Genomic DNA, 26,104 nt, shown 5'->3' on the forward strand with positions numbered 1-26,104 from the left:
ATAAAAGTATTTACATGCCTTGCACTTATACGTATTTAGCGTTTTGCTAATCTGTTTTCCTTCTTGTTTTGGTTCACCCAGTTTACCATTTTTGGTAAGCAGTCTTGATTTTAGGTGTGAAGTTGTTCGTGCGCATACTAGAGTCGGGATTGAGATCACATAGTTAAGAATTAAATTTTATTTATGTGCGGACGAGTTTTTATTGGATTATTTTGAAACAGTTATTATGGTTATTCTTTTTATTATTATTATTATTTAATAAAAGTTGTTATTTTTCCGCTGTAATTTGAGTAATTAAATAAGCCTTACGTTTTCACGTGGTGGTAATATGCCCAAATCTATCTCTACGATATTACGTGTAAATATAGTATTTACGTAGAGGGAGATTTGGGGGTGTGACAAGGGAATAAACATGTCGTCAATTGTCTATCCCTAGATCAAATACAATTTATACAACCTAAACAAACCTAATACGAGTATAAGGCAAGCATAGGGATCGAACCACAGAGAACGGATAAACACCACCAAATGTTATCAACAATTAAGCTAGTCTAGAATAGGAGATAAATAAACTAAAGTCTAAAGATGCTAAAACAAGAAATAAAACATTAAGGCACCAAGGGAAATGGGTAGGTGAAGTTGACGCTTGATCATGCAATAACAAAGTAGCATATCAATGGTAAACTAAACATGCATGAATATCGAAGTAAAGGGTCCAATCTAGCCGCCTTCCGGGGTCAATTGGCTTCTCCTAACATAGCCTCTATGTTTCCACATTAGAACCATATACTAGGAGGTACTATTAAATAACAATCGATAGTAATGAATCTCAACTAAGTCAACTTCCGTTACTTGTTAGTAAAGACTCATCTTTGATCAACTAACAATGTGCACTTGCAAGAAAGACCAAAGAATATCAAGCATGCAAAGACTTTAATCACCATTAACATAACCCCAACATTAAAAGCATGAACAATTAGCAACTACACCATCCCCACACCCTTGGCTAGGTGACTACTCACAAATCATGTTGAAAACAATATCAATCATCAAATCAACAAGCATCAACATGATTAATAAGCAAAGAAGAAAAATAAAAGCAAATAAGCAAAATCAAAAACAAAGGTAAAGAGAAAGAGTAAGAGATTGCTCATTAATTGAAGATGAAGGTCTACAAAGGATTGAATAAGCTCCTTCTTCAAGATCCAAGTTCATTAATGAAGAAAACCACACTTTCTCTCTCTACCAATGAAGACTAATCCTAACCTAACCTAAAACTAATTAGAGAGTAGAATAGATAGTTATTGAATATATGTTCTAATTACCCCCAAAATTGGGTATTTATACTAACTTAATAAAACTAGGAAGAATAGAAAAAGAGAAGGAAATAAAAAGAAAATAAAAGAGAAAAGAAATAAAAGAGAAAAGAAATAATAAAAGGAAAGGAAAAGAAATAAAAATAAAACAAAAGGAAAATAACAAAAAAAAAAAAACAAATCAGACCCTCTTCTTTCTTCCTCCTTCGCATTCTATGGCTGCTACTATCATCATCATCGAACAACCATCATCAACGGCTCAAAATCATCACCGACATCTTCATCAACCAGCAATCAATCAAGGTCATTCAATTTTCATTAAAACTCGCGTGAGAAGCTCGTGAAGTGGTTCGGTCGAACCACGGGTTGGTGCAGCCGAACTACGGGGTTGGTTCGGTCGAACCATGGGTGTGTTCGACCACACCTATTCAATTTGGACAACTTCAAAAGTCTCTGACTCGTACTTCGACCGAACCCTCAACGGTTTGCCCGAACCCGATCAATTTGTGATTTGCACTGATTTTTGGGTGAAAATAGCGGAATCGGGTGAGTAATTGTGGTGGACTGGTGGCAATAGGGGGTTCTGGTTGTTGGGTGCGAAGGGTGGACGGAGGAGGTTAATTGGTGGGCTGATTTGGTTGGTGGTTGCGGCTGCTTGTTTGTGTGGTGAAGGTTGCGCGGAGTTGAGTGAGGGAGCAGGGGATTGGCGACTGGTGGCTGCTCTGGTTGTAGGTGGTGCTGGTGGTTGATGGTGGTTTAGGTGCGTGGCTGGGTGCGTAAGGTTGCTGTGGTTGTGTATTGGGTTGCAGCGTTGGTGTGAGAACAAGGGGTAGTGGTGGTTGTGATGCGTGGTAGAGTTGTGGGTTTTCGTGGTTGCGCGGATTGGTGGTGGAAAGTACTGTGGTTGCTGTTGTTGGTGGTTGTGGGGTTGTGTGTTGGTGTTGCAATTGTGGGGTGTTGAAGGTGGCATGGCTGGTGAGTGGATGTTGAGTGGCTGGTGAGGCTGCTGGTTTGTGTTGTGAAGGGGGCAGCAGTGGTGGTCATTGGTGGACGGTGGTGCAGGGAGCAAGGGAAATGGCTGTGGTGGTCCTTGGTGGTGGTGCGGCTGCTGAGTTGGAGTGGAATTGGTGGGTGCTGGTGGTTACAGCAGGGGTTGATGTTGGTTCAGGGGTGAAATTGGTGGTGTTTGACTTGGACCTTGAACTCGAGCCTACACACAAACAAACCCGAGGATAAAAGTGTGAAACCGAGACAAATAAAATAAAATAAATAAAATAGAAAAAGAGAAGTAACACTAAACTAATAAAAATAAATAAAAGCTATACAAGCAAATAAAGTAAAATAAAATACGAAAATAAACTAAAATTAATAAAATAAAGAAAATAAACTAAAATGCTCCAAAATTACCAAAATAAACTAGAAACTTTATTAAAGAGAAAACAAGAGAATAAAAGGAAAATAGGGGAAAATAAGATGAAATAAACACGAAAATTACTCTAAAACTACTCCCTAAGAGTCACATAAATGTCACTCATCAGGGTGTTACACTAACAAATAAGACAGGGAAAAACGTGGAGGTGTTAAGAAATATGAAAATTTTTAACTGTAAAAGTGGTGAATATATTGATGAATTGTAAAATTACATTTACACGTCTTTATATATATAGCCATGAATGACCAAATAAACCTTATTTTCTCTCCTCTCTCCTCCTTGCTCTCTCCAAAACCCTAGCCTCTATTGTTGAATTTTGAAGGGACTTCCATCGGTTTTAACCGGTGGAAAGCCTCAATCTTTGTTTCTTTAAAGTTTTTTTAGGTTTTATAATGATGCTTCCTCTATTTAGGAGGAACTTTTCTCCCTCGAAAGAAAGGGTTTCCGATCTCCTTTGAAAGACAAGGGTTTTCCGGGCTCTTTCAAAAGACAAGGTTTATCTCCTCTTTTCGGGGGAGAATTTTCTTAATTTTGAATCCAAAATATTAGATCTAATGGATTGTCGTGAAATTATTTCGTTGATGAAAAAGTTATCATGTTTTCGAATACACACAGATGAATCAAAAGAAAAAATCCTCACGGCTACAAAAGATCGTTAGATTGTCTCTCCAACAAGGCTATATTTTCCAGCAATATAAACGGGAGATGTTCCACAGTAAAAGATCTACTCGACGATCGATCGTAGTTTTTATGAAGGAAAATTTTATTTGATTCAGTATATATCTTATGTATTTGTTAACGTCGAATCTCTATTGTAGATGTCGTATAACTTTTAATTAATAAATTTTTTTTTTTTGCTATTTAAAATATATATATATATATATATATATATATATATATATATATATGCATGAGCAAAGCATATGAGTTCACAAGTTTTGTATATATTTGAGCATAGTGTAATCAATTATTGGGCATTTATATTAGACCTATTTTCCCCACAGGGAGACAATTTGTAGTCATCAATTATTTTTATTTTTTTGACAGGATAGTCATCAATTACAAAGTATTTACAAGGATTTTTAGGGTATTTGGCGAACAAACACAAATGAAAAGTTAATAAAGCATAGCAATTAATATGCAACTTTCTAAAATGGCAAATGTTGCAATTTAAAAAATTGTAGTGTGAATTTTTTGTAACTACAAAATTATACAAAGATTGGTCAAAATTGTGCATTGGCATACTGTAGACACCCATTTGTGTCTCCCCAAAACCAAACCCGGTGAGAGTACCTTTCACGTCGAACCATAATCGAATGAAGTGAAAGTGTGGAAAGTTTAGTGTTGCGGATAGTTTTAATTTCTTTTCTCTTCTCTCTGATTTTGAAAACTTATTTTAAGAAAACAGCCAATCCAGTTTGGTTGGTCCATGATATGGGTCCAATAGTAGTGTAGTTGGATGGGGCTTGACAAGAGCTTTCCAACGATATATTATAAGCCCAATTCCGATGAATATTGAGAAAGTTATGGGCAATTTACTAAACTGTGCCCGGTTTGAGCCTTATATGCGGCCCAATGATCTTGGGGAGGGCCTAATATAGATTTATCATTCCTAATGCAATTAGGAATGGTTTTAGTCTTCTAAATTCTTCTAGAAGTTTCTTTTCATTCCTAATTCAATTAGCATTGATAAATTGACTTTTGTTGACTTTTTCAGAGTTTTAATTAAGATCAAAGAGCATTTTTGAGGAAAAATACGATTTTATCCTCATGTACGGCAATTTTTATCTGATTTTAAGAAAACGCGTGATTTTTCAAATCAGCGCCAAACGCTAGCTGTAGCGCCTAGCGCTATGCTTGGCGCTTGGCGCTAGCATTGGCGCCTAGCGCTAATGTTGGCGCCTGGCGCTAATGTTGGCGCCTAGCGCCAATAGCCAGGCTCTGTTTTGATATTTTATCTTTTTGGCTGATTTTCTCTATAAATAACGTGCTAAAAACTCCGTTTTCATTAACCAGTTTTCATCAACAATCATCAATTCTTCTCATTCTTTTCAATAATCAATTTACCAACTCTCATCAAGATTCTCTTGATTACTCTCTCTCTCTCTCTCTTTTCTAAACTAGCTTCTCCCAAATATAAAAATTCCGCATTCATTAGATCTAGAAACACCTAGCCATATTCGAAGTTGGCTTCGCCCTAGACGTGAAAGGTTTAATTTCTGAGGGTTTGGTCCCAAATCTCTATTTCGATTATTTAATTTAATTGTTTTGTTTATTATTTTCCTTGAAGTTACTAGCGTGTGTGTTTTGTTATTAGAAGGAGATACGAGGCATCCAAGTAAGTACTTTAATGGTTTTTATTGATGTTATGATGTAGAAATCATGCTTAGATTGTTATTATGATATTCCTAGTATCATGTCTAGGGTAACTTTAATATTAAGTATGATTAAAAGTATGATGCCTTTTATGTTCTTCCTAATATTTATGATTGTTAGTATCATGTTAGGGTTAAAGATATTATTTTTATTGCTTAGTGACATGCTAGGGTTTGTTATTAATCTTGTTAGTATCATGCCTAGGATCTTGCTATTGTTATTATGCTTTAACGCGAATTTTATGATTATTTTTATAATTGTTATTTTGTTTATTATTATGTTGCTTGATTATATATTGTTATTGCTTGATCACGCCTTTTATGCATGTTTAAAGGGAATTTGTACTTGTAATCACGCTTAATAAGATATTAATAATCTTGTTTAGGGTTAATTTGATTATAATTCAAGTGATCGCCAATAATAGATTTATTTGTGCATTATATTCAATCAACATAGATTAAACAGGTTTAGGGTTAATCCTATTGATTGCATGTTAGTCAGAAAGCGCACATGAATACGATCAGAATAAAGTAGAGGTCTATTATTAGGGCAGGTTCAATCTCTTTTAGGTTGGATTTGTACCTTCATCCCCGAACCCTATTTGGTTCAAGACCTTATGGAGTTGACGATCTCTTGGATCGTTAAGGGGTGTAACCTTCACCCTGTGAACGGTTTACAAGTTCCTAAAACTTGTTGGCGACTCTTTGACTCTATCTTCTTCCCTTTTGGACGCTACCGTACTTTAGTGTATGATCACAGTGGGGTTCAAGCTAGGGGGTTAACGCTTGAAATTATTCCCTACACATACGTATCACCGTATCAATAAATACACTTATTTAAAAACAAAGACTTATATATTCGTCTCAATATATACACCACATCACTAATCCATTGCTTCGAAGAAGTTCTCATTTCTTTGAACAACCATTGTTATTTGTACTTGCACCTTATCACATAACAATTTTTTTTCACTTTGGCCCTGTTTGGCTTGATATAAAATGTTACATAGTAAAATTTTTATTTTCATTTTTCTTTGATTTGGATTGTGAAGTGTGCAAAACAATTTTCCCAATGGTGGAAATTTGCAACCTTGAAGAAACACATTTTCCTTTAGAAAATAAGAGAAGCCACATTTTTCTCCTCACTTTTTTTAACTTTCCTTTCGTTCACCTGCACATTTTCACTCCTTTTTTTTTCCTTTAATTTTTCTTTTATGCAACTAAACAAAGAAAATCTACTTTGCAATTGTATTTTTTCCTTGAAAATATATTTTTCCTTTGAAAATGTATTACAACAAACCAAACAAGGCCTTCATGACAATCTCCATTAACTTGCACCTGGTTGGAGGCGTATTCGTAAAAATTCACAAGAGTTGATTCATGTTAAGTTGTTAACACCACCACACGTGACTTGAGGAACATTTGCAAAAGAAAAAACAGAGGATATCTCATAGTTACTGACTCTTCAAATTAAGTCTAGCACTAAAATTGCTTGGGATCATTCCAAGAGCCTATAACTGTCAGAAGCTTGCTTGAGACACAGAAATCTTAGCCAGGTCTACATTGCAAGACCAGATTGCCTTAACAATCAATCATACACCTCGAAAACGACTTACAACATCATTTATTAACTGCAAAGAAAAGAAAAGAAAAGGAAAAGGGGGAAAATCACGAGGCACATTAATCATTTCAAATACCATAAAACCCAACAAACCTATCACTCGTTGAAATGTGCTCTTCAGTAACCTAATACATACGTGTGAAGATTAAAAGGGGGAGGAAAATGAGCTTTTTTTTTTTTTTTTTTTTTTTTTGCATTTTTGTTGATGGAGGCGGGAGAGCCGGGGCAGAGATGGGGAGTGGAGAGATAACAGGATACAATCGTGATTACTAAACCTAGTGCCATGCAACTCCCTGAGCACTTGTCCTAGCTCGAGCCTCAGCTAATGAAACTGCCATGGCCAACATCATCTGTTCCTCGAAACTCTCTGGAACTATGGGGGCTGGGATCGAAGACTGGAAGCCACTATCTGTAACATATGGTGGTGGTGGAGGTGGTGGTGGAGGGAGTAGGTATTCAACATGATCTTCTTCCCCATCTGAACAGCCACTGCTCGTTCCGACTACATATGGAGGTAGAGGTGGTGATGGTAGTGGCTGTGAAGCGACTTGAATGTCCTCATTCGACTCATCCGAGCTAGCATAAGTGGTCCCTGCCTCAGCAACCTCTGAGCCACGGTCAAACTCCCACTCTTCTGCTACCATCCTTCGATCATGCAAATTCTTGGACGAGGCTCTCCCGAAAGAGTATTTTCTTTGGATACTTTTTCCCCTCTTGGAGTTCCACCTATGATGCATTAGTGGCGGAGGTGGAGGTGGTGGCAGTATAATAGCCTCATCTTCAGAGTCATCTGAGTTGACATAGCTAGTCCCCACTTCAGTAACCTCTAATGCAGGACCAACCTCACACCCTTCAGCTATCATTCTTGAATTACAAATTTCCTTATTAGAAGAGCTTTCTGCATGTCTTCTCTGAGTCTTTTTCATCCTCTTCGAACTCCTGCTACTGCTCGGAATCATGTCTAACCGTGATACAGGTTCACTATAATTGGTGGAAGATTCTCCAGTGGATTGCTGGCGCTCGGCAAGGGCTGCAATTGCACAAGCAAGACCACCAGAAGGGGATGACGATGATCCAGCCACTGGTGCTGTCACTGGTGACATGTGGCGATCTTCAACTGTATATTGCTCAGGCACAGCATCATTAGAAGGAGAATATTCTGCTCTTCCATTCTCCTAGATTAACATGAGGAAAAGGCAAACAGTACAGAAGATAAAGATCAGCAGGTGTGAAAATAAACAAACAAAGTTCTTCGAATCAATTGAGTACTGTTTTAGGGATCAGCGTTAATTACTACAAAGATTATAAGCTTTCACATTGAAAAAGAATCAGTCTCACTGAACAAAGACCTGTATCTCTTAGCACCCCCTTTTCTATCTTTTTCAAAAACAATCCAAGAAGAGTAGCCCATTATTGTTAAAGGATAAGAAAGCACAAATCTAAGCCCTTTTCTCAAGGCCTCATGTGAGCAGCCAGGTAATGATCACTAAAGTGCAGTTAAGGACTGATCAAGGCATTTCAGTTGAGACAAAAGGCAATGTTTCAATTTTCACTTGTGTGTTGTGTCTGTGTGTATCATATGCTCTAAAGTCTTATATATTACTCCTGCGATTCCTTTTTATTATTTACGTTTTGACTTTTATGGTCAACTTTTAAAATCTTTGACTATTAAAAATTAAAATTACAAACATTCAAACCTTATCATGTGGATCTTTTTTAGATTCAGCTTGAAATAAATTGTCAAAATATTAATTGTTAGGTTTTTGATTCACAGTTAATTGAATGTTGCGGTTGAAGGTGTGAATTGGAGACCATAAAAATCAAAGCATAAAAAAATAAAAAGGAGCAATGGGAATGCAAAATTAAAATAAAATAAATAAATAAAAACCCTCGAAACACCAAGGAGATGTCAACCAGACGAATGAGAGCCATGCACACACACACACACACAGAGAGAGAGAGAGAGAGAGATGCTAATCAAGCATAATTTTGTTGAATATAAGTCCAAGTATTTATACTGATATATTCATCTAAATTTCAATAATACTCTTGAGTCTTCTCCCAAGACAAGTAAATATAGTCATTTCTACAAATTCACAGAGGATAGAGCTAACTAAGTGCATCAACAACCCTTTATGAGGCAAAATTACTAATTCAGCATCTGAAATAACCATTTTCAATCATATATTCATATGAATTAAAAAAATTAGTCACATATCAAAATGAGCAAAAATAATCCTATGTATAAAAGTTCCAACTAAAAGTTTACCTAGAGTCCACCAAGGGAGAACCCCTCGACAAAGAGCTACTGACCTTATTAAAATAATGCCACTGTTTTACAGTTTACCTTTGAGAAAATTAGGCAATCTGATTGTTTTTAAGAAGATTCACACAAGGAATCAGATTTTTCATCTTGAAATCTTTGTGCGCTTTCAATATGAATCTTAAAAGATGGATTTATTCCTGTAAAATTTGATAGGTGGGCTTAATGTATATAAGAAGACGAATATATTAGATTATTGCATCCATTTCTTTAATGTATATAAGAAGATGAAAATATTAGATTAATTGCATCCATTTCTTTAATGTATATAAGAAGATGAAAATATTAGATTAATTGCATCAATTTCTTAATACTTGAAGGTTCAATTATTACCTGTATAGAAAGCCAGATAGCTTCCATAACCATAATATCTTCAAGATCCAGGTCAAATTCATCATCCCTGCATCAAGAACAGCATATTAGTAAGATTTATAAGGTTGGAAGAGTTGGATGTTGATACTGAATCAATTTTTAAGCAGAAGCAAACTGGAGAAACATCCCAATACTAAACAATATTACTATGTAAGATTCAAGAACACAAACTAAACCCCTATTTGCAAATAAGCAAAGTAATAAATGTTCTAAACTTGAGATAAGTACCCTAAATATGGCACTATGGCAATTGTTGACCGCACTACCAAGAAGAAAAGGACCTGAATGAGAGTTAACTCGTGGTTTTCAACAGATTTCAAGCGGTAGCTAACTAACTATTATTTAAAGAAGTATTTTCTGGTATAAAGTGCTATAAAGGCCCCCACAACAAACCAGAAAGCAGTACAGAAAATAAACAACGAGGTTAATGGATACATGGCAAAGGAAATCCTACTAAATGGGTATGGCTGGAGCCCAAATTGTAAATCACAATTGTCAGATGATAATCATGTCAGAGTAGCACCATATCCAAAAAAAAATTTGTTGGGGCCCCTTGGGGGGGGGGGGGGGGGGGGGGGGGGGGTTGGGCAAAGTGAGTGAGCCTAAGGGAACACAAGATCAGCTTTGACCTTTTTTTTTTACTGACATACAACAAAATTTCCATGTATTAACGGCCTATCAAATTCCATGCAGGTAATGAGGTTTAGGTATATGTATGATTCCATACATACATATGCCTAATTACCTACCACCTGAATAACCAAGTCACTAATCTGAAATCATAACTTACAGATCCTGGCAAGCTCAGGAGTACAACAAAAACTGTGAAGGAGAGAAAATCAGCCAACACACCAAGCATCGAAAAGCATTGAGGAAAACAAATGGACGACCGCTGCTGGAGTAGGTGAACAGATCCAGAACTCTGGCCATCAATATGGACTGGCCTCTCCACCCTCTCCCTAAAAACAAAGCACAAGAGTCTTCTTACATCTATGGTGAACCTTCATCATAAATTGTCAAATCCGTGTGTTTTCTTTCAAATCCTAGATCTAACAAAATTTCAATTTTAACAATTCTACGAAAATCTTGAAAACCAATTCTCACCCAGATCTCCCTCCCCTTATCACTGATCTCTGGTTAGTATGCACAGTAGTAGTATATGAGTGCAAATTATTGTACCCAACCCTTATGACATAACTGAATTCATGCTGGTCATTTACATTGGTACACTGACAAATACACCATATTTGGGTAACATATCTACAGAGGCATGTGGAGGCTTTAGTTTTATCCAATAATGATAATGATCAATCAAACAACATATCAGCTTTACCCCCCCCCCCACCACCCACCCACCCACCCACACACACACACACACACAAAACAACGACATAACTGAATTCGTACTAGGCCATATTTACGTAGGCACACTGACAAATACACTGTGTTTGGGTAACATATCTACAGAGGCATGTGGTGGCTTTAGTTTTACCCCCCCCCCCCCCCCCCCCACCACCCACCCACACACACAAAACGACATAACTGAATTCGTACTAGGCCACATGCATTTACGTAGGCACACTGACAAATACACTGTGTTTGGGTAACATATCTACAGAGGCATGTGGTGGCTTTAGTCTTATCCAATAATATCAATGAAGATCAAACAACATATGCATATGAAATTTTAACACCCCCCTTCCTTAACCAAAAAAATTCCCACAAAAAAAGAGCTTTGAGGATCCAATAACAAAAACATAGTCACTAGATGACTAGAGAGTAGAGATATATTGATTACACACATACTAGAAATAGAAGATGACCCAAATACTAATCTACTTTCTCCATAGTCCATATCTATAATTAAAAATCTACTTAGGAAATTAAAACAATTACATACTTGTTCCATTTTACTTACTAAACTAAGATCCTAAAATAGAAATTTCATATTACTTTAACCATACTATACTTGGTAAGCTTTTGGCAGTCAGATTCACTAATGTTGCCCTTATAAAGTGGATGTGAGGACAACAATTCAGTGTTCTCGGTGATAAAGTAAACCATGTGCACCAACTACACTTTCTCTCTCTCCTTAAATATGATCCAAAGGCTATTGGTCGCAGCAAGTTAAACAGTCATAAGGCTTTTCATGCCTACTATTGAGGTCTGTATGCCAATTCAGTAGTCAGTACCAAAGTCTACTATAGAAGTCCATGAATCAAGACAAATTCCATACATTGTCATATTATCCTATAATCAAGTCATGGAAAGTTCATGAATTTTCATAGGCAAGCTGTCATAATAACTTAAAAAGAAAACAAAAGGAAATGAATCACCAGCTCTACTTAAGAACTGAAAATAGAATTAGAAATTCATAATTCGACAATGTTTACGTTTGACAAGTGATTGCGCAGATATTAAAAACTTTTCATGGAACCCATTGTAAGGTCAACATCACACATTTAACAAGAGAAAGATAGTTCACTATGAAAGCTAAAAGATATCATGCCAGAAAACTTGAACAATCTTAAACTGAACTACACATCCTGATCGACTATCAAAGTCCAATGCAAGCATATTCTACTTTTCTCTACTTCAAGTTTTTCTTGATAGGAAAATGACAGAGTACTAGCTATGAATGAGTCCAAAACCAACAGTGTTCACGTGCACACCTTTGTACAATCATACATATGAGATCCTTCAATTTTTGGAGGTATTATGCTAATAAATTATATTTCATTTTACCTATTACTACAAAAACAGTAATTTTATATCCAGATACATGATATACCTTTTATTTCAGCAAGGAATAAAGACCTACAATCCAAGTAAAATATTATTACCAATTATTTATTCCACTCTTAAATGGCACGCATTGAGAAAATTATAAGTGTATGTCAACAGAGATAAGTCAGAAGGAAAAGTTCGAAATTAGAAATATAAGGACAGGTTCTCATGATAAGAAAGTAAGTACCAAAGGAACTCTGAAATGGAAATCAATCCTGTCATACATTTCATTTATTCTCAAATTAGTGAAGTAAATAATTGGAGAAAATTTAAAACTGAAATTTGGACAGTTTCTCATGAAGAAGCTCAGTTCACTTTATGAATTACACTTATCCCAACTTATTTTGCTCCCACTTGTTGTATGTATGAATACTTAAGGACGATGACTTCTTCATCACCATTATCAGCAATATCTTGGCAAATGGGATAATATTGGTCAAGGCAACTTGCCAAACAGAGGTTTTATTCCTTCCTTCAGCATAAATTGCAAATGCTTATGCAGGATCAATCCACTCTTCATACGCAAAGGCATAACATCTCATGCAATTTATGCTTCCGTGCAATTTTGGTATACTATCCCTGAACAACCCTCCTTAATATCGCCTAGTCCTCAAATCGCTCAAAAAATAGTAGCAGATGAATTCTTATCTTTTCCCGTGACACCGTATCAGTTTCTCTGATAACAGTAGCAATGATAAAGCTACAAAAATAACAGGTGACTGCCATTCCGATACCGTCATCAAATCGTAACAAGAAAATCATATAGGAGCATCCTATATGGATTATAAACATATTAGAAAATAGATATGTATAATTTTGTAAATATTTAACATCCTTTGACAGAATTGGTACCATTAAAAAAACTTATTCAAAACAAAATAACAAAAGACAGGGAAGCATCTCGATGGGATTGGATTATCCACTCTTCCTCCATTTTAAATTATATGTTTAATTGAGTTAGGAGCATTTTCGCAATAATTTCCCCCTTCCATTCTGACAGTATTTGTGCTCAACTACCTTGTTTTAGCTTGTATTGCAGCTATACATATTTCTAATCAAACTAATTAGTCATACGGCATGTGACAGATGCAAAAGATTCCTAACAGATGAGAGATTCAATGGTCAGCCACTTTCTAATACAGTACATTAAATCTTACCGCATATTCCAACCAATAACAACAGCATTCGACTCAGCTGAATTTATACTATATAAATGAATATAACCAACAGGCATTTAGATTAAACCAGGAAATCTTCACCTAGGAAACTACTAAAAAGCTTTTTCTTTGTCCTCTTTGGATAAGAAAGGCTTAGAGATGTTAGATAGACTTTCCTAAGTATTCCTTATTACATTCCAAACTGCATCACATAAAAATTATAATTAAGTATTGGCAATAGTGAAGAAAGCCAAAAAAGAAGGCAGCAAGATTTTTTCTTGTAGCCAAATTAATATCTACATATGAACAGCCTTTACTGGAGATATAATTAAAAAAACACATAATACCATTTTGGACTTCAGAACATCAGGAAAATAATCACAGGTAAGCATATAACTAGCTAAAACACAGTGCCCCAAAATTAAGATGCCAATCAATGACGCACCTGCCATGTCTGGTATACTGGGGTTGTCTGAGAATTTGTGTACCACTTGAATCTTGAGAAGGGGCTGTTTCTTCACATTCTATACCACCAGATGTGCTACAACCAATATTTTCTGTCTGAGGCTCTCTATCTGAAGGGCTTGTTTCTTCTTTTCCATGTTGTCTTTCCTCTTCCTCTTCGATCTGCTGCTGCCGCATCCGAATCTTGGCTTCAATAACCTTCTGTTCTTCCTGTTAAAGTGTCCAACATAAACATAAGTGCCTGTCTACAAAACCAACTAGCAATTGGCAACTACTATAAGCACCAATCCCTGTAAAATGAGAAAAGAGTACAACAAGCATGTCTTACAATTTGCTCCATTCCCCTCTCCTCCTTTGACTTTCCTCCCCTGTACTCCACAGCATAATTTGAAGTTTTACAGAACGGACATCTATATACAAGTTAAGGAAAGTCAAGTGTCTCAGCCTGAAGAAACCAATAAGAAAATCCAATTCTATGTAAAGAATTTAACATTACAAACATAATAGAATAGGGGAAATCATAAAGAAGGATACTGAGTTGGTCTAGTTGAATTCGGATTCTTCATCTGTAGAAAACACTCTGCCAACAAATGAGACAGATAAGCCAAATACATTTGATATCCTAACCACCAACTTCCATTTATTGATATGAAAATATACAAAGACTGTATTTACAGGTACCTGTACATATGCTTTTCATACAACATCTGGACCGGTTGAGAGTAGGATAATACTGCAAGGAAAAAACAGTTTACTTAGAAATGTCATAAATGTTTTAAGCTATAATCAGTCTAAAATCCTTAAGAAATGGGGTAAAAGCAAGGGTAAAATTTCCACAAATAAAATTGAACAAATTTCTTTTATTTCAAAAACAAATCAATACATGAGAACATAGAGATAAAGGACCATAGACAGTCTACATCAACACTATTCCTTTTATGATAGCCTAACAGCATTGCATTCTAGACAACAAGCAATTCCTCCTGTTCTAATAACACTACCAAAATTGATACTGAATTCGTGACCTCCAAAAATAGAATATTTGAAACCTCACCGCCTTGACACTCGAACGTGTTTAGGACACTTCAACACTTCATGTTAGTTCAAAACCATGGACAATTTTCACAAAATAGCCAAGTCGGACCCTTGGAACATGGGTAAACCAAGCTCACAACAAATCAAGTGTGGAAACCAACAAATACCTTAAAAAATACATAAACTATAATATGATTAAGCATATCATCCTGTCCCTCCCCGTCCTCCCGGAATTCCGGCGTTGCAACAACCATATGAAACCCAAAAAACACACACAGACAACATATTCATTCAAATGACCAAAGTAGAAACAATACAAACCAAAAAACAGATGGGGCATTCTTCGAACATGCCGCAATCGCACTCGTCGCCTCCGGGATAGCACGGGGCAAGCTTCGATTCGAGTATAAGCTTCCTAAGCTTCTTATAATCAACATCTTTGATCTGATACAACCCTTGAGGCCTTGTATACTTCTCATCCACCACCTGTCGCCTCTTCCCCAACTTATTCCCCATCAACCCAAAACTAAATTGGAAACAAAATCACAGTTTATTCCCTTTAATTTCTCACCAACAAACAACGAAATCACTTCAATTAAACTAATCCAAAAACCCTAAATCTTATGCTATAAAATCCAACATTTTTATATTGTTTTTCAACTCGAAAAACTGAATTCACTATCAAACTCAACTCAGATGGCATCCCTGCAAACAAAAAAACAAGAATCAGAACAAATTACAAGAAAACGTATATAAAATCAAAAACACCCCTAATCAAACTTGGGGATAGCTTAAAACACAATAAAATAAAAATTAAAAAAATACCCAGAATTGAAAAACAAAAGTAGAAGAATAATTTCCATTTTTTAGAAGTATAACTCGAAAATTAACCCCCAAAAAAAAACCATCAAAAAGAGTAAGAAAAATGGTAATAAGATAAAAACAAAAATGAAAAAAAAAATAAAAAAAAAAGTGGGAAGAAGAAGCAAACCTGGAGGAGAGAGAAAAAGAGGGAAATTGGGGGAAGTGAAGCGGTGGAAGAATATCAGATATTCGAAGTTTCGGAAATCTAAGAAAAATTGAAGAAAGAGAAAAATTGAAGAGAGAGAAAGTGAAGAAATTCTTTTTGTGTTAGAGGTGAGTTTGTTTGGTATCGGGGTTTGTTTTGTGCTCTGTTTTTCTGCTATAATACGACGACGGCAAAGAGGAGGAGGAGAGAGAAAATGGGAAAAGAAGAAGAAGAGAAGAGAGGAGAAGCAAGGAAGCCTCGACACGAACGATTGAGTAGCAGACTAAGGAAGGAATCGTCTTAGGACAAAATGGATTTTTGTTTATTGTTATTTTTATTTTTTATTTATTTATTTTTTTTTTTTACCATATCTTGACTTTTTTGTAGATGGATTAAATAAGGGTAATAATACGCAGCAAGGGTTAGGAAGCAAGTAAATTGAGACGGAACAATTGCTTATGGTGGGAGCAGGGGATTTCTTTTCCTCTTATCACTAGGGGTGTTCGGTGCGGTTTGGATCATAAACCGCACCAAACCGCAAAAGTGCGGTTTGTAATTTTTTCAAACCGCACCAAACCGCACTTTTAAAAAAACCGCACCAAACTGCACCGCAAAATACGGTTTGATGCGGTGCGGTTTGCGGTTTAACCGTATTTTATTAAAATTGTAATTATTTTTTTAAAAATAAAATTTTTTTTCATTTTATAATTATTAGTTTATAATTCAAATATTAAACTCTTTTAATTAATCTTTAATCAACTAATAGTTAAACATTAGCTCATATAATTTAGTTCTTTTATATAATTTTAATGAAAACATAGTATAAAAATCGCAAACCGCATTAAGTACGGTTTGCGGTGCGGTTTGGTCTCAATATTTTTTGAAACCGCACCAAACCGCAAACCGCGGTTTGGTCATTTTTAAAAACAGCACCGCAATTTTCAAACCGCAAACCGCACCAAACCGCAAAATTGCGGTTTGGTTTGCAGTTTGGTGCAGTCTAAACCGCACTCTGTACAGCCCTACTTATCACCACCTTTAAGCGGTGGCTTGTGTAGTTAAACTGGCTGATATGTGAAAGGTGTTGATATGATGATTGAGGAAATGGTGCCTATACACAAAAAATGAATTTTTTTTTTAGATCTTTCTAATATGTAGCAGAGTGTGTAATGCATGATCTGCGCACCCGGTTAAATAAAAAAAAAGGCAGAAAGAACATTTAGATGTTCGAAAAAGAACGTGCACATTTTTAAAAAAGAGCATGTTTGTTGTTTAGCAATGAACATGTATTATTAAATAACATAAAAACATTACAAAAAGAACGTGATAAAACGTTATTAAAATTTTATGAAAAATTACACATTAACGGAAAAAATCTTTACCAAATATATCATTTTCCCAAAAAAAAAGTTTTCTTTCTCTCCAAAAATTCAATTTTCCATAATAATTCTAGTTCTCTCTCTAAAATATTTTCAACTAAAAAAATCAAGATTTCATTTTCAAATTAAATTTCAAAATTCAAAATAACATAGGTTAAAAGAACATAAGTTATAATGTAAAGAACATATAATTCATACCCGTAGAACACATTGATCAAACTCAGAGAACATACGATAATAAAAAAAATTGTTATATGATAATAAAAAAAATAATAAAAAATTGTGCATTACTCATTACCTCAAAAAATATACGAACCAAATTTATAGAACATACTTTATATTATTGAAACCCAAAAAACATGTTTAATCAACATATGTTAAAAAACATAAGCATAAAAGAACATCTTATCAAACATGTATGGATATGTTCTTTGTCTAACATAAGTATGTTCTTTATCAAACATGGTATGTTTTTTATCAAACAACCATATGTTCTTTCCACCTTTCGGGACATGGTGCACCCGAGTGTACTATATATCCTACTTTCACGGAGCATGAGATGTATGATATTTCCTCCCTTTCTTTTTAGTTGACACCTTTCTTTAGTTATGTTTGTCAATGCACTGTATAACTTCAATCGTTAATATCTTTAAGGCAAAATTGGTATAAACCACCTTTTTTGTCCAAATTTTTTGAAAAAACAACCTTTTATATTTTTTTATTTACTAAACCACCTTTTAAGTACCTAAATTCTTGATTGCACCACCCCTATTTCAAATTATAACAAAAAATTTAACTGACACGGCAAAGGGGCCCACAACTTATGTCTTTCGCTCCTAAATCATGTATTTTTTTTCACCCCAAAAACATTTGACCCTTCCCTCTATATAAATGCATGACTAAATTGAGTTAAGCTTTAAAAAAACCAAACCTACTTTTGCTACAAAAATTAAATTGTAGTATTTGTTTATTCTCAAACCCTAAATTGAGGTAATTGAAGTGATGGTTGAGATGGAAGGGAAGGTTTTGCTATGGTTGATGATTTGGAAGTGGATGGTTGAGATGCAATCTGTTAGATTTGAAATAGGGGTGGTGCAATAAAAATTTAGGTACTTAAAAGGTGGTTTAGTAAATAAAAAAACATAAAATGTGGTTTTTTTCATAAAGGTTGAACAAAAAAGGTGGCTTATACCAATTTTACCTATCTTTAATTATCGAAAAGCAAAAATTATAAAAAGTTTCATAATATTGGCTTGATATTGTAGAACGATTGCCTATTGGAAGACCTAAATATTATAATTTCACTTGAATTTGTTGCTTCTCTTAAGCCATAACCAATTCTAGCTAATCTTATACTAGATTCCAACCACTCACCAAAATTGTATAGTTGGTCACTTACTATGATAAAGGCTTGAGCAAGACCAATTCGAGACACCAACATATAGTTGGTTGTGATAGAGATTATAGAAAGACAATCTTCCTCATAATTTTGAGAGATATTTTCATGTACAATTTATCATTATCTTTCGAGATTTCTTAACACAGTTTTGACTCGTATCTTATACCTCATACATAGTTTAAGATCAATGATGTCAACTTCAATTCGAAATTTTCAAAAATCTAACATGATATCACATCTTTAAGTTTATTTTATTCTAGCTAGGTTTTTTTTCTCGCTTTTGCTACACTAAACACACTTTCGCTCTACCACTATGACTAAGAATGCGATTAGCCACCTCCTCCACTAGCCATCGAGTTTCTTTCGGCTCTCTCCGTTACTAAATCAAGAATGTGATTCTACTAACCCTTGACTACCAGAGTGTGCAATATTCCAATTAGGTAGAATTATTCGAGACCCATATGTATGCTTACAACGTTCTCAACCACATAGACCCAACTACCCCTCGACCTTTTGAGATTTCTACTGCTTTATGGAAGCAATTGGACACAACATAACATCATCTAGCACACAAGGCGAAGAGCGGCCTAGAGCGGTTGCTGCATTATTGCCGCTAATTCCCATGAGTGTGGGCTGCTTCTTGAGAGAAGATATGACAAGAGCATCAAAGTAAATAACAATAGTGCAGGGTTAGGTTATTGGCGTGGGGTCGAGGACTACGGGCGTATGTTTTGGCACAGAGGATTATTATTATTTAGTTGAATAGGCTTGGCGGAATGATTAATATAGGTGTTTGGGGTAATTTTACCCTGACACGTGGTCCAGTCAGAGAGTGACACGTGTCACCTTAGGGTTAGTCCATATAGGACCAATCCCTGTTTGACAAGTGTCCTCCCAAGGAAATGGAAAAAAGGCGGCCTTCATGGCCCAAATCCCGAGAAAGTCGCAATGTGGCGCAGCCCACCAATGATTAGGGCTTGATGACCTAATCAGGGGCACAATTCCCGAGGACCCTATAAATAGGGAGATTTCCTCCTGTTGGAGGCACGTTTTACCATTTATTACACACCTGTAATCTTTGATAGAGACATCTCGAGCTTGGAATCCGAGCAGATCCCCACCTAAATTTCCGCATCTTTTTACTCCTATTCAAGTTACTAACTTGACCGTCGGAGGCGGAACTCCAACCACCCGGAGTCTCCGTTATTTTGTAGGTACAGCTCACGCCGGACCAGACTTTGTGACGTAACTCTCCCGAGGGACTAAAACACCCAAATCATCTGGCGCCATCTGTGGGGAGAGTACCTCAAAGATGGTTCAAGAGTCTGTGCCACCTCCTAAGCGTCTAGGCGACGACCCAGAAGTTTTCACTGGCCAGGAGGATGAAGATCCTCAGGTTGAAACTTATATAGCCGATGATGGCTCCCTGATAACTAAGCGCATCCGGCCCAGAGACACTCTGGAGCAGGGTGCCAACCAGGCGGGTATAAATCGACCCCCTAGGCAGCCGGAAGGGGAAACCCATACGGCCAGTGGATCAGCTCCCGTCACTCGAGACGAACTCATGAAATTCATGACAAGTTTCAAGGGTGAAATTAAGGATCAGATCACCAAGAGACAGGCTGGCCCAAGCAAGGGCCAGTCAGGAAAAAAGACTCCTCTTGAGAAGGGGAAGTCAGTCAGAGATCGGCAGCCAACTCCTCATCCAAAGGAGAAAGCAGCCGGGACCATTGATTGGTCCAAGATTCTTCTGCCCAAGAGGAATGCCAACAATCCCCGCCGGACTCAACAGCCGGTGGGAAGCAAAAAAAACAACTCTTGACGCCCGGGAGATCATCACCCGCAAGAGAAATAAGCAGTTATCTGAGTCGGCTTCTACGTCGAACTTTCCAGACAGCTTCAACAACACCTTTGTAGGGAATGCACCTTCCTTGCATGAGAGCCAGACAGGCGGTAATACCGTCCATTCTGGTCCTCAGATGATTGGGACTGCACCTTATGTACCTTCTCAGGTCTACGGTCAGTATCCTCCTTATTTCATGTAGCCGACCTTCTTCGGAGGTCAAGCGGCATGCAACAACGTCCAACCACTGGACTGACAGCTTCGTCTGCTCCGCCTGGGTGAACAACCTTCTGCGTTCACCCGGGAGATAACCAAGGCGGTGCAGCCGACCAAGGTTAAAAATGTGTTGGTGGGCACCTATGACAATACCTCCAACCCGGAAGATCACCTCATGGCTTACACCAACCTCATGTACTTACAGGGGTTGGATGATGCCACTTGGTGTTGATGCTTCCCGGCTACATTGAAGGGCATTGCCCAACAATGGTTTGGCAACTTGCTAGTCGGGTCCATTGATAGTTTCAGGAAGCTTGCCTTCCTGTTTGCTTCCAACTTCTCGATGAACATCCCTGCGAAGAAAACAAGTCTTGACTTGAGCACCATCAAGTAGGGGGAGAGAGAAGGATTGCGCTCCTATGTCAGGCGGTTCAATCTGATCAGAATTCAGATTCAAGGACTGTCTGACGAGGTAGCTTTTACAGACTTTTTCAAGGGTCTGAGAGACGGGTCGACTTTTAAGTTCGACCTAGTCAGAAAAGGGGCTTTCACTTTACAGGCGGCCCTGAGGGAGGCGGAAAGCTATATTCAAGCAACCGACCTCTGCTCGCCTGGTAACCAGTCGGACTCTAAGAAGTTTGACAAACAGAAAGACAGTCGGCCTGCTCAGCTGGCCAAGAAGAAAGAAGAGAGCAAAAAGAGAAAAGAAGTCTGGGCGGTTAGTGACTCTGACCAGCCGACCTAGAAGAAGAAAAAAGAATTTAAACCGTACGTCCTTAGGTACGAGTTTAACAAGGACTCTAACTCCATCCTCATGGAGATAAAGGACCGGCTGACCATTGAAAAGCCGAATCCAATGAAGAGTTCCGTCCAGTCACGGAACAAGAATAAATTCTGCCAATACCATGAGGAAGTTGGCCATGACACCAATGCCCGTTTCACGGAACAAGAATAAATTCTGCCAATACCATGAGGAAGTTGGCCATGACACCCACGACTGCTTCAGCCTTCAACGGGCGTTGGACCGTCTGGCTGACAAGGGGATGTTAAATTCCTATATCTCTAAGTCCAAAGGGACTAATAAGAAGAACCTGGGGCAGTCGTCTAAGACACCCCATCCTGCTAGTAGTTCGGACACTGATAAGGAGTTGATCTACACCATAGCAGGCGGGTTCTCATGCGGTGGCCCTACCATCCGGGGCACCAAGAGCCATCTTCGAAAGATATGTTTCTAAGTCTTGCGAATGCGGAATTTTTATATTTGAGAGAAGGCTAGTTTAGAAAAGAGAGAGAGAAAGAGTAATCAAGAGAATCTTGATGAGAGTTGGTGAATGAAAATAGAGTTTTTAGAAAGCTATTTATAGAGAAAATCAGCCAAAAAGATAGAAAAACCAAAACAGAGTTCTGACGCGCAAAACGAGGTTAGCGCCAAACGCTGACTAAGTTTTTGACGCGTTTTCTTAAAATCAGATAGAAATTGCCGTACAGGAGGATAAAATCGTATTTTCCTCAAAAACGTTCTATTATTCTGATATAAACTCTAAAAAGTCAACAAAAGTCAATTTATCAATGATAATCGAATTAAGAATGAAAAGAACCTTCTAGAAGAATCTAGAAGACTAAAACCATTCCTAATTGCATTAGGAATGATAAATCCATATTAGGCCCTCCTCTAGATCATTGGGCCGCATATAAGGCTCAAACTGGGCCCGGTTTAGTAATTTGGCCATAACTTCCTCAATATCCATCGGAATTGGGCTTATAATATATCGTTGGAAAGCTCTTTTCAAGCCCTATCCAACTACACTATTATTGGACCCATATCATGAACCAACCAAACTAGATTGGCTGTTTTCTTAAAATAGGTTTTCAAAAGCAGAGAGAAGAGAAAAGAAATTAAAACTTTCCGCAACACTAAACTTTCCACACTTTCACTTCATTCGATTATGATTCGACGTGAAAGGTACTCATCACCGGTTTTGGTTTCGGGGAGACACAAATGGGTGTCTACAACGCCTGACCCCTTTTTCCTTAACTTCACAAGTTTAATCTCCGGATGCATAACTAACTTGCATCCACTTTGCAGGGAGGCGAAATCCTAAAAACCTTTGAGAAGACTCTCAAACGGGCCAGGGATGACTCCGCCTCTACCCCCTTCAAGAAAAAGAATGGATCCTCCCAGACTCCTGGAGCCAAAGCCGGGAAAACCGTAATGCGCCTTGGGGGCAGGATGACGGAGGTAGACGACGATTTTGGCCTGGATCTCGTCATCCCCTTGTCCATTGGAAGAGGGGTTACAACGGCTGCAGGCGGCTCTCGCCAGGCCGTTTCTGAAGGTATGGCTAACCCATTTGAGTCCCCGCCTGAGTTAGGGTGGCCTTTGCGAGTGAAATCCCACTCCCAACAGTTTTCTTCCTCAGACGGTTGGCAACAGATTGGTGCCGCCTATATTTCAAACTCATCAAGTATTGATTGTGGTGCAGATGTCCCTCCCCGCTGGCCAGTTGTCCAGAAGCATGCCAAGGCCATGCTTGACGCCGTCCGGAAGAGGGACAAAGACAACATCCCTGGGATAGAGACGTTCAACCTGGAACACATTCTATCCCTTCTGGCTGAGGTAAGGTGTAAGAAAATAACAAGTGAACTTCCAAGTATTATCCCGCCTGCATATCTAACCTCATTCCTTCTATGCAGGCTCTGTTGTGGGTAGACGGTCTCAAACGTCCATACTCCCGCAAGCGGGAAGAGGTAAAGAGAGCCAACAAATCAGCCAGAGACGCTGAAAATGTTGCTCTATACTCTTGTACAATAAATGAACTTGAGACTAAATCCACAATGATGATGCAGGCGTCGAAGATTGACCAGCTAGAGAAGGACCTGGAGGCGTTTAAGCAGAAAGCCAGGGATGCTAAGACGGCGCTTAAAGGGGCTAGAGAGGAGCTTGACAAAACCAAGACGGAGCTGGACTCTCTAAAGGGGATCTCCCAAGAGAACAGCGACCTCAAGGCCAAAGTCAAGGGGCTGGAGGAGGCGGCGGCCCAAGCGCAGCTGAACTTTAAAGCAACTTTGGAGGCGGAACAAGAGCGCCTGGTTGCTGAGAGTGAGGCTGACAACGACACCCGGATGAAGATTGCCTAGAACGCCTTGTATCCAAACAAGGAGTATGGCATCTGGGCACTGGCTCACAAATATGCAGAGGAAGTTGTATATTTGAGGGAGAAGGGCGAGCCAAAGCCGGAGTCGTTCGAAGCCTGGGCGCAAGCTGAGCTTCCAGAATCTGGCCACCCCATCCCGACCCAGGCGCACGAGGTTCCTTCTGACGAGGAGGCTGAGGATGAGGGGGGCGATGACCAGGTGGACCCGTCTGTAGCTCAACAGTGACTTTCTGCAGCAGTATGCCATTTTTTTTTATTTTCTTATTCAGCGGCTGTATGCCAAATTACTTTCTTTCTAGCCTGCGTGCCGAGTATTAGTTGTCTTTACCGGCTGAGGAGCCGGGTTAATTGAATATTTATTTCACTTCCCGGACGGGGTCCGGTTAACAATGTTTTACCTCAACTGTTTGGTTGGGTAGTTCTTTAATGAATGCACCGACTGAGTCGGTTTTGATCATTTTGCGCTTGAATTTTGCATTTTTAATTTTGCTTTTTGCCTAACTTACGAAAAGCATGCGGCATTAGATATTCTGGCTGCTCTTGCCCCTGGGCGGCTGTGTGGTTGGTTTCACCTTTAAATCGATTGATTGACTTGGAAACGTCTGATGCTTTAAAGAGAATGATATGTTTGCAAGTCAATCAATCACAACGGTGATTGCCCCAAACCAAGTGCACAGCCGCTCATGTGACAGGTGCTGAGGATCAGACGGAAAAAGTTCGTCTGGAAATCAGATGAAAGGCGAAGGACCGTTTGTCCTGTCTAGAGACAGGAGGCAAATTACCGCCTTGGGGTCTTGCATCCCAATTAGGCTTTTCCGCCTTGGGATAACATTTAATTTCGAGGGGTGATTCATTTTACCCACTCTAGGCGGCTATGAGTTGGGCCATGCCGCCTGTATATACAAGTGCACTCTGATAGTGCTTGTGATGATTACACTCGGAGGGGTGTCGCCGGACGCCATATTTCAAATTGGAGTTGACGAATTTACAAAAATGTATAACCATCCGGCCATTGGCCTCATGTCTTTTTCAAGACAGTTGTATAGCCATTGCACAACTCTTTTTGCCCCAATGGGAGAGTCTGTGCAATTTTGGAATGAAAAGCCTGAGTAAGAACTTTGGTCGGTCACCGACTGATGTCTTAGGACATCCGGTGTTACGAAAACTTAGTCGTTCTTTCGACTGTTCTGGTCAGACGGCTATGAGTTGACCAATTTGGTCGTTCAATCTTTGCCGTCTGCATAGGTACGTAGAGCAAGCAGGTAGGCTGCTCTCTGCGACGATCGCACCCAGAGGGGTGTCGCCGGACGCCATTTTCCATGTGGGGACAGGCGGTTTTATGAAAAAAACCACCATCCGGCCATTGGCCTCTGGTATAGGTTGAGACCGGCTGTATAGCCACTAAGCGGTTTTGTGCCTAGTTTAGTTATCCGGCCGGTGGCCTCATGTAAAATGAACGCTGAATCGTCTACTAAGTTTCAAACTTAGAGACTTCACCAATTGGGCCGCCTGTGAATTTCTCAGACGGCCTTAAAACTTTTAAAAAGGAAAACATAATTGAAAACAAAAGGCGATTTCTCATTAATAGACTTCTTGCTTACAAAATTTTACAACTCATAAGTAGTACTTTTTCAAATTTTCCACATTCCAAGTCCTAGGCAGGCGCCTGCCGTCTGGGGTTTCCAGGCGGTAGGTGTCGTTTCTAACTTCCTCATAGATCCGATAGGGGCCTTCCCAATTTGGAGTCAGCTTTCCAAGCTCGTTGGCCCTACCGGTTGCCTCCATTTTTCGTAACACAAAGTCGCCAACTTTCAAAGGGCGCTTGTGCACTTTCTTGTTGTAGGATCTTGTCATTCTCAGACGGTATATCTCGTGACGCAAGGCGGCATTGCCCCTGCGTTCTGGGAGAGAGTCCAAAGCCAGACGCATGGCCTCCCAATTTTCTTCCTCATCATAGAGCATTACTCTGAGGGTAGGCTCGTAATGTTCGATGGGCAAGACGGCTTCAGCACCGTAAACCATGAGAAATGGGGTTTCCCCGGTTGACCCTTTGGCTGTTGTCCGGATGGCCCATAGGACATGAATCAATTCTTCTGCCCATAGGTCGCCGGCTCTTTCGATTTTCTTTTTTATGTCGTTTGAGATGAGTTTGTTGAAGGCTTCAACCTGGCCGTTTGCTTGGAGTCGGCCGACTGATGCAAAACAGTTGGAGGATCCCTT

At 38.5% G+C, this 26,104-nt stretch overlaps 1 protein-coding gene across 2 annotated transcripts; it reads right to left on the reverse strand.

Moving 5' to 3' along the window:
• Positions 1-6,796: 6,796 nt before the first annotated feature.
• On the reverse strand, positions 6,797-16,243 carry LOC145629154 (E3 ubiquitin-protein ligase DA2L-like). Of its 2 annotated transcripts, none has more exons than XM_081681693.1 (8): positions 15,875-16,243; positions 15,205-15,588; positions 14,530-14,581; positions 14,383-14,428; positions 14,177-14,258; positions 13,829-14,058; positions 9,401-9,467; positions 6,797-7,919 (listed from the first exon to the last, which is right to left on the reverse strand). In XM_081681693.1, the coding sequence occupies exons 2-8, from the start codon at positions 15,397-15,399 to the stop codon at positions 7,020-7,022; spliced, it is 1,572 nt and encodes a 523-aa protein (XP_081537819.1). In that variant the 5' UTR covers positions 15,400-15,588; positions 15,875-16,243; the 3' UTR covers positions 6,797-7,019. The 2 variants fall into 2 exon arrangements, with proteins under 2 accessions (XP_081537819.1, XP_081537820.1); XM_081681694.1 differs by lacking the exon at positions 15,875-16,243 and adding an exon at positions 15,709-15,821.
• Positions 16,244-26,104: the final 9,861 nt, after the last annotated feature.

This window comes from Chenopodium album, chromosome 4, assembly GCF_948465745.1.
Source record: "Chenopodium album chromosome 4, dcCheAlbu1.1, whole genome shotgun sequence".
NCBI classification, from domain to species: domain Eukaryota; kingdom Viridiplantae; phylum Streptophyta; class Magnoliopsida; order Caryophyllales; family Amaranthaceae; genus Chenopodium; species Chenopodium album.

What these genes read in the sequence shown, in the direction of transcription:
- LOC145629154 (XM_081681693.1), bottom strand. Translation starts at nt 15,399, where the DNA reads ATGGGGAATAAGTTGGGGAAGAGGCGACAGGTGGTGGATGAGAAGTAT. An exon ending in AATGCCCCATCTGTTTTTTG is followed by an intron (nt 14,582 to 15,204) that starts GTTTGTATTGTT and finishes TTTTCCTTGCAG; the next exon opens with TATTATCCTACTCTCAACCG. An exon ending in CTATCTGGCTTTCTATACAG is followed by an intron (nt 7,920 to 9,400) that starts GTAATAATTGAA and finishes ATGTTAATCTAG; the next exon opens with GAGAATGGAAGAGCAGAATA.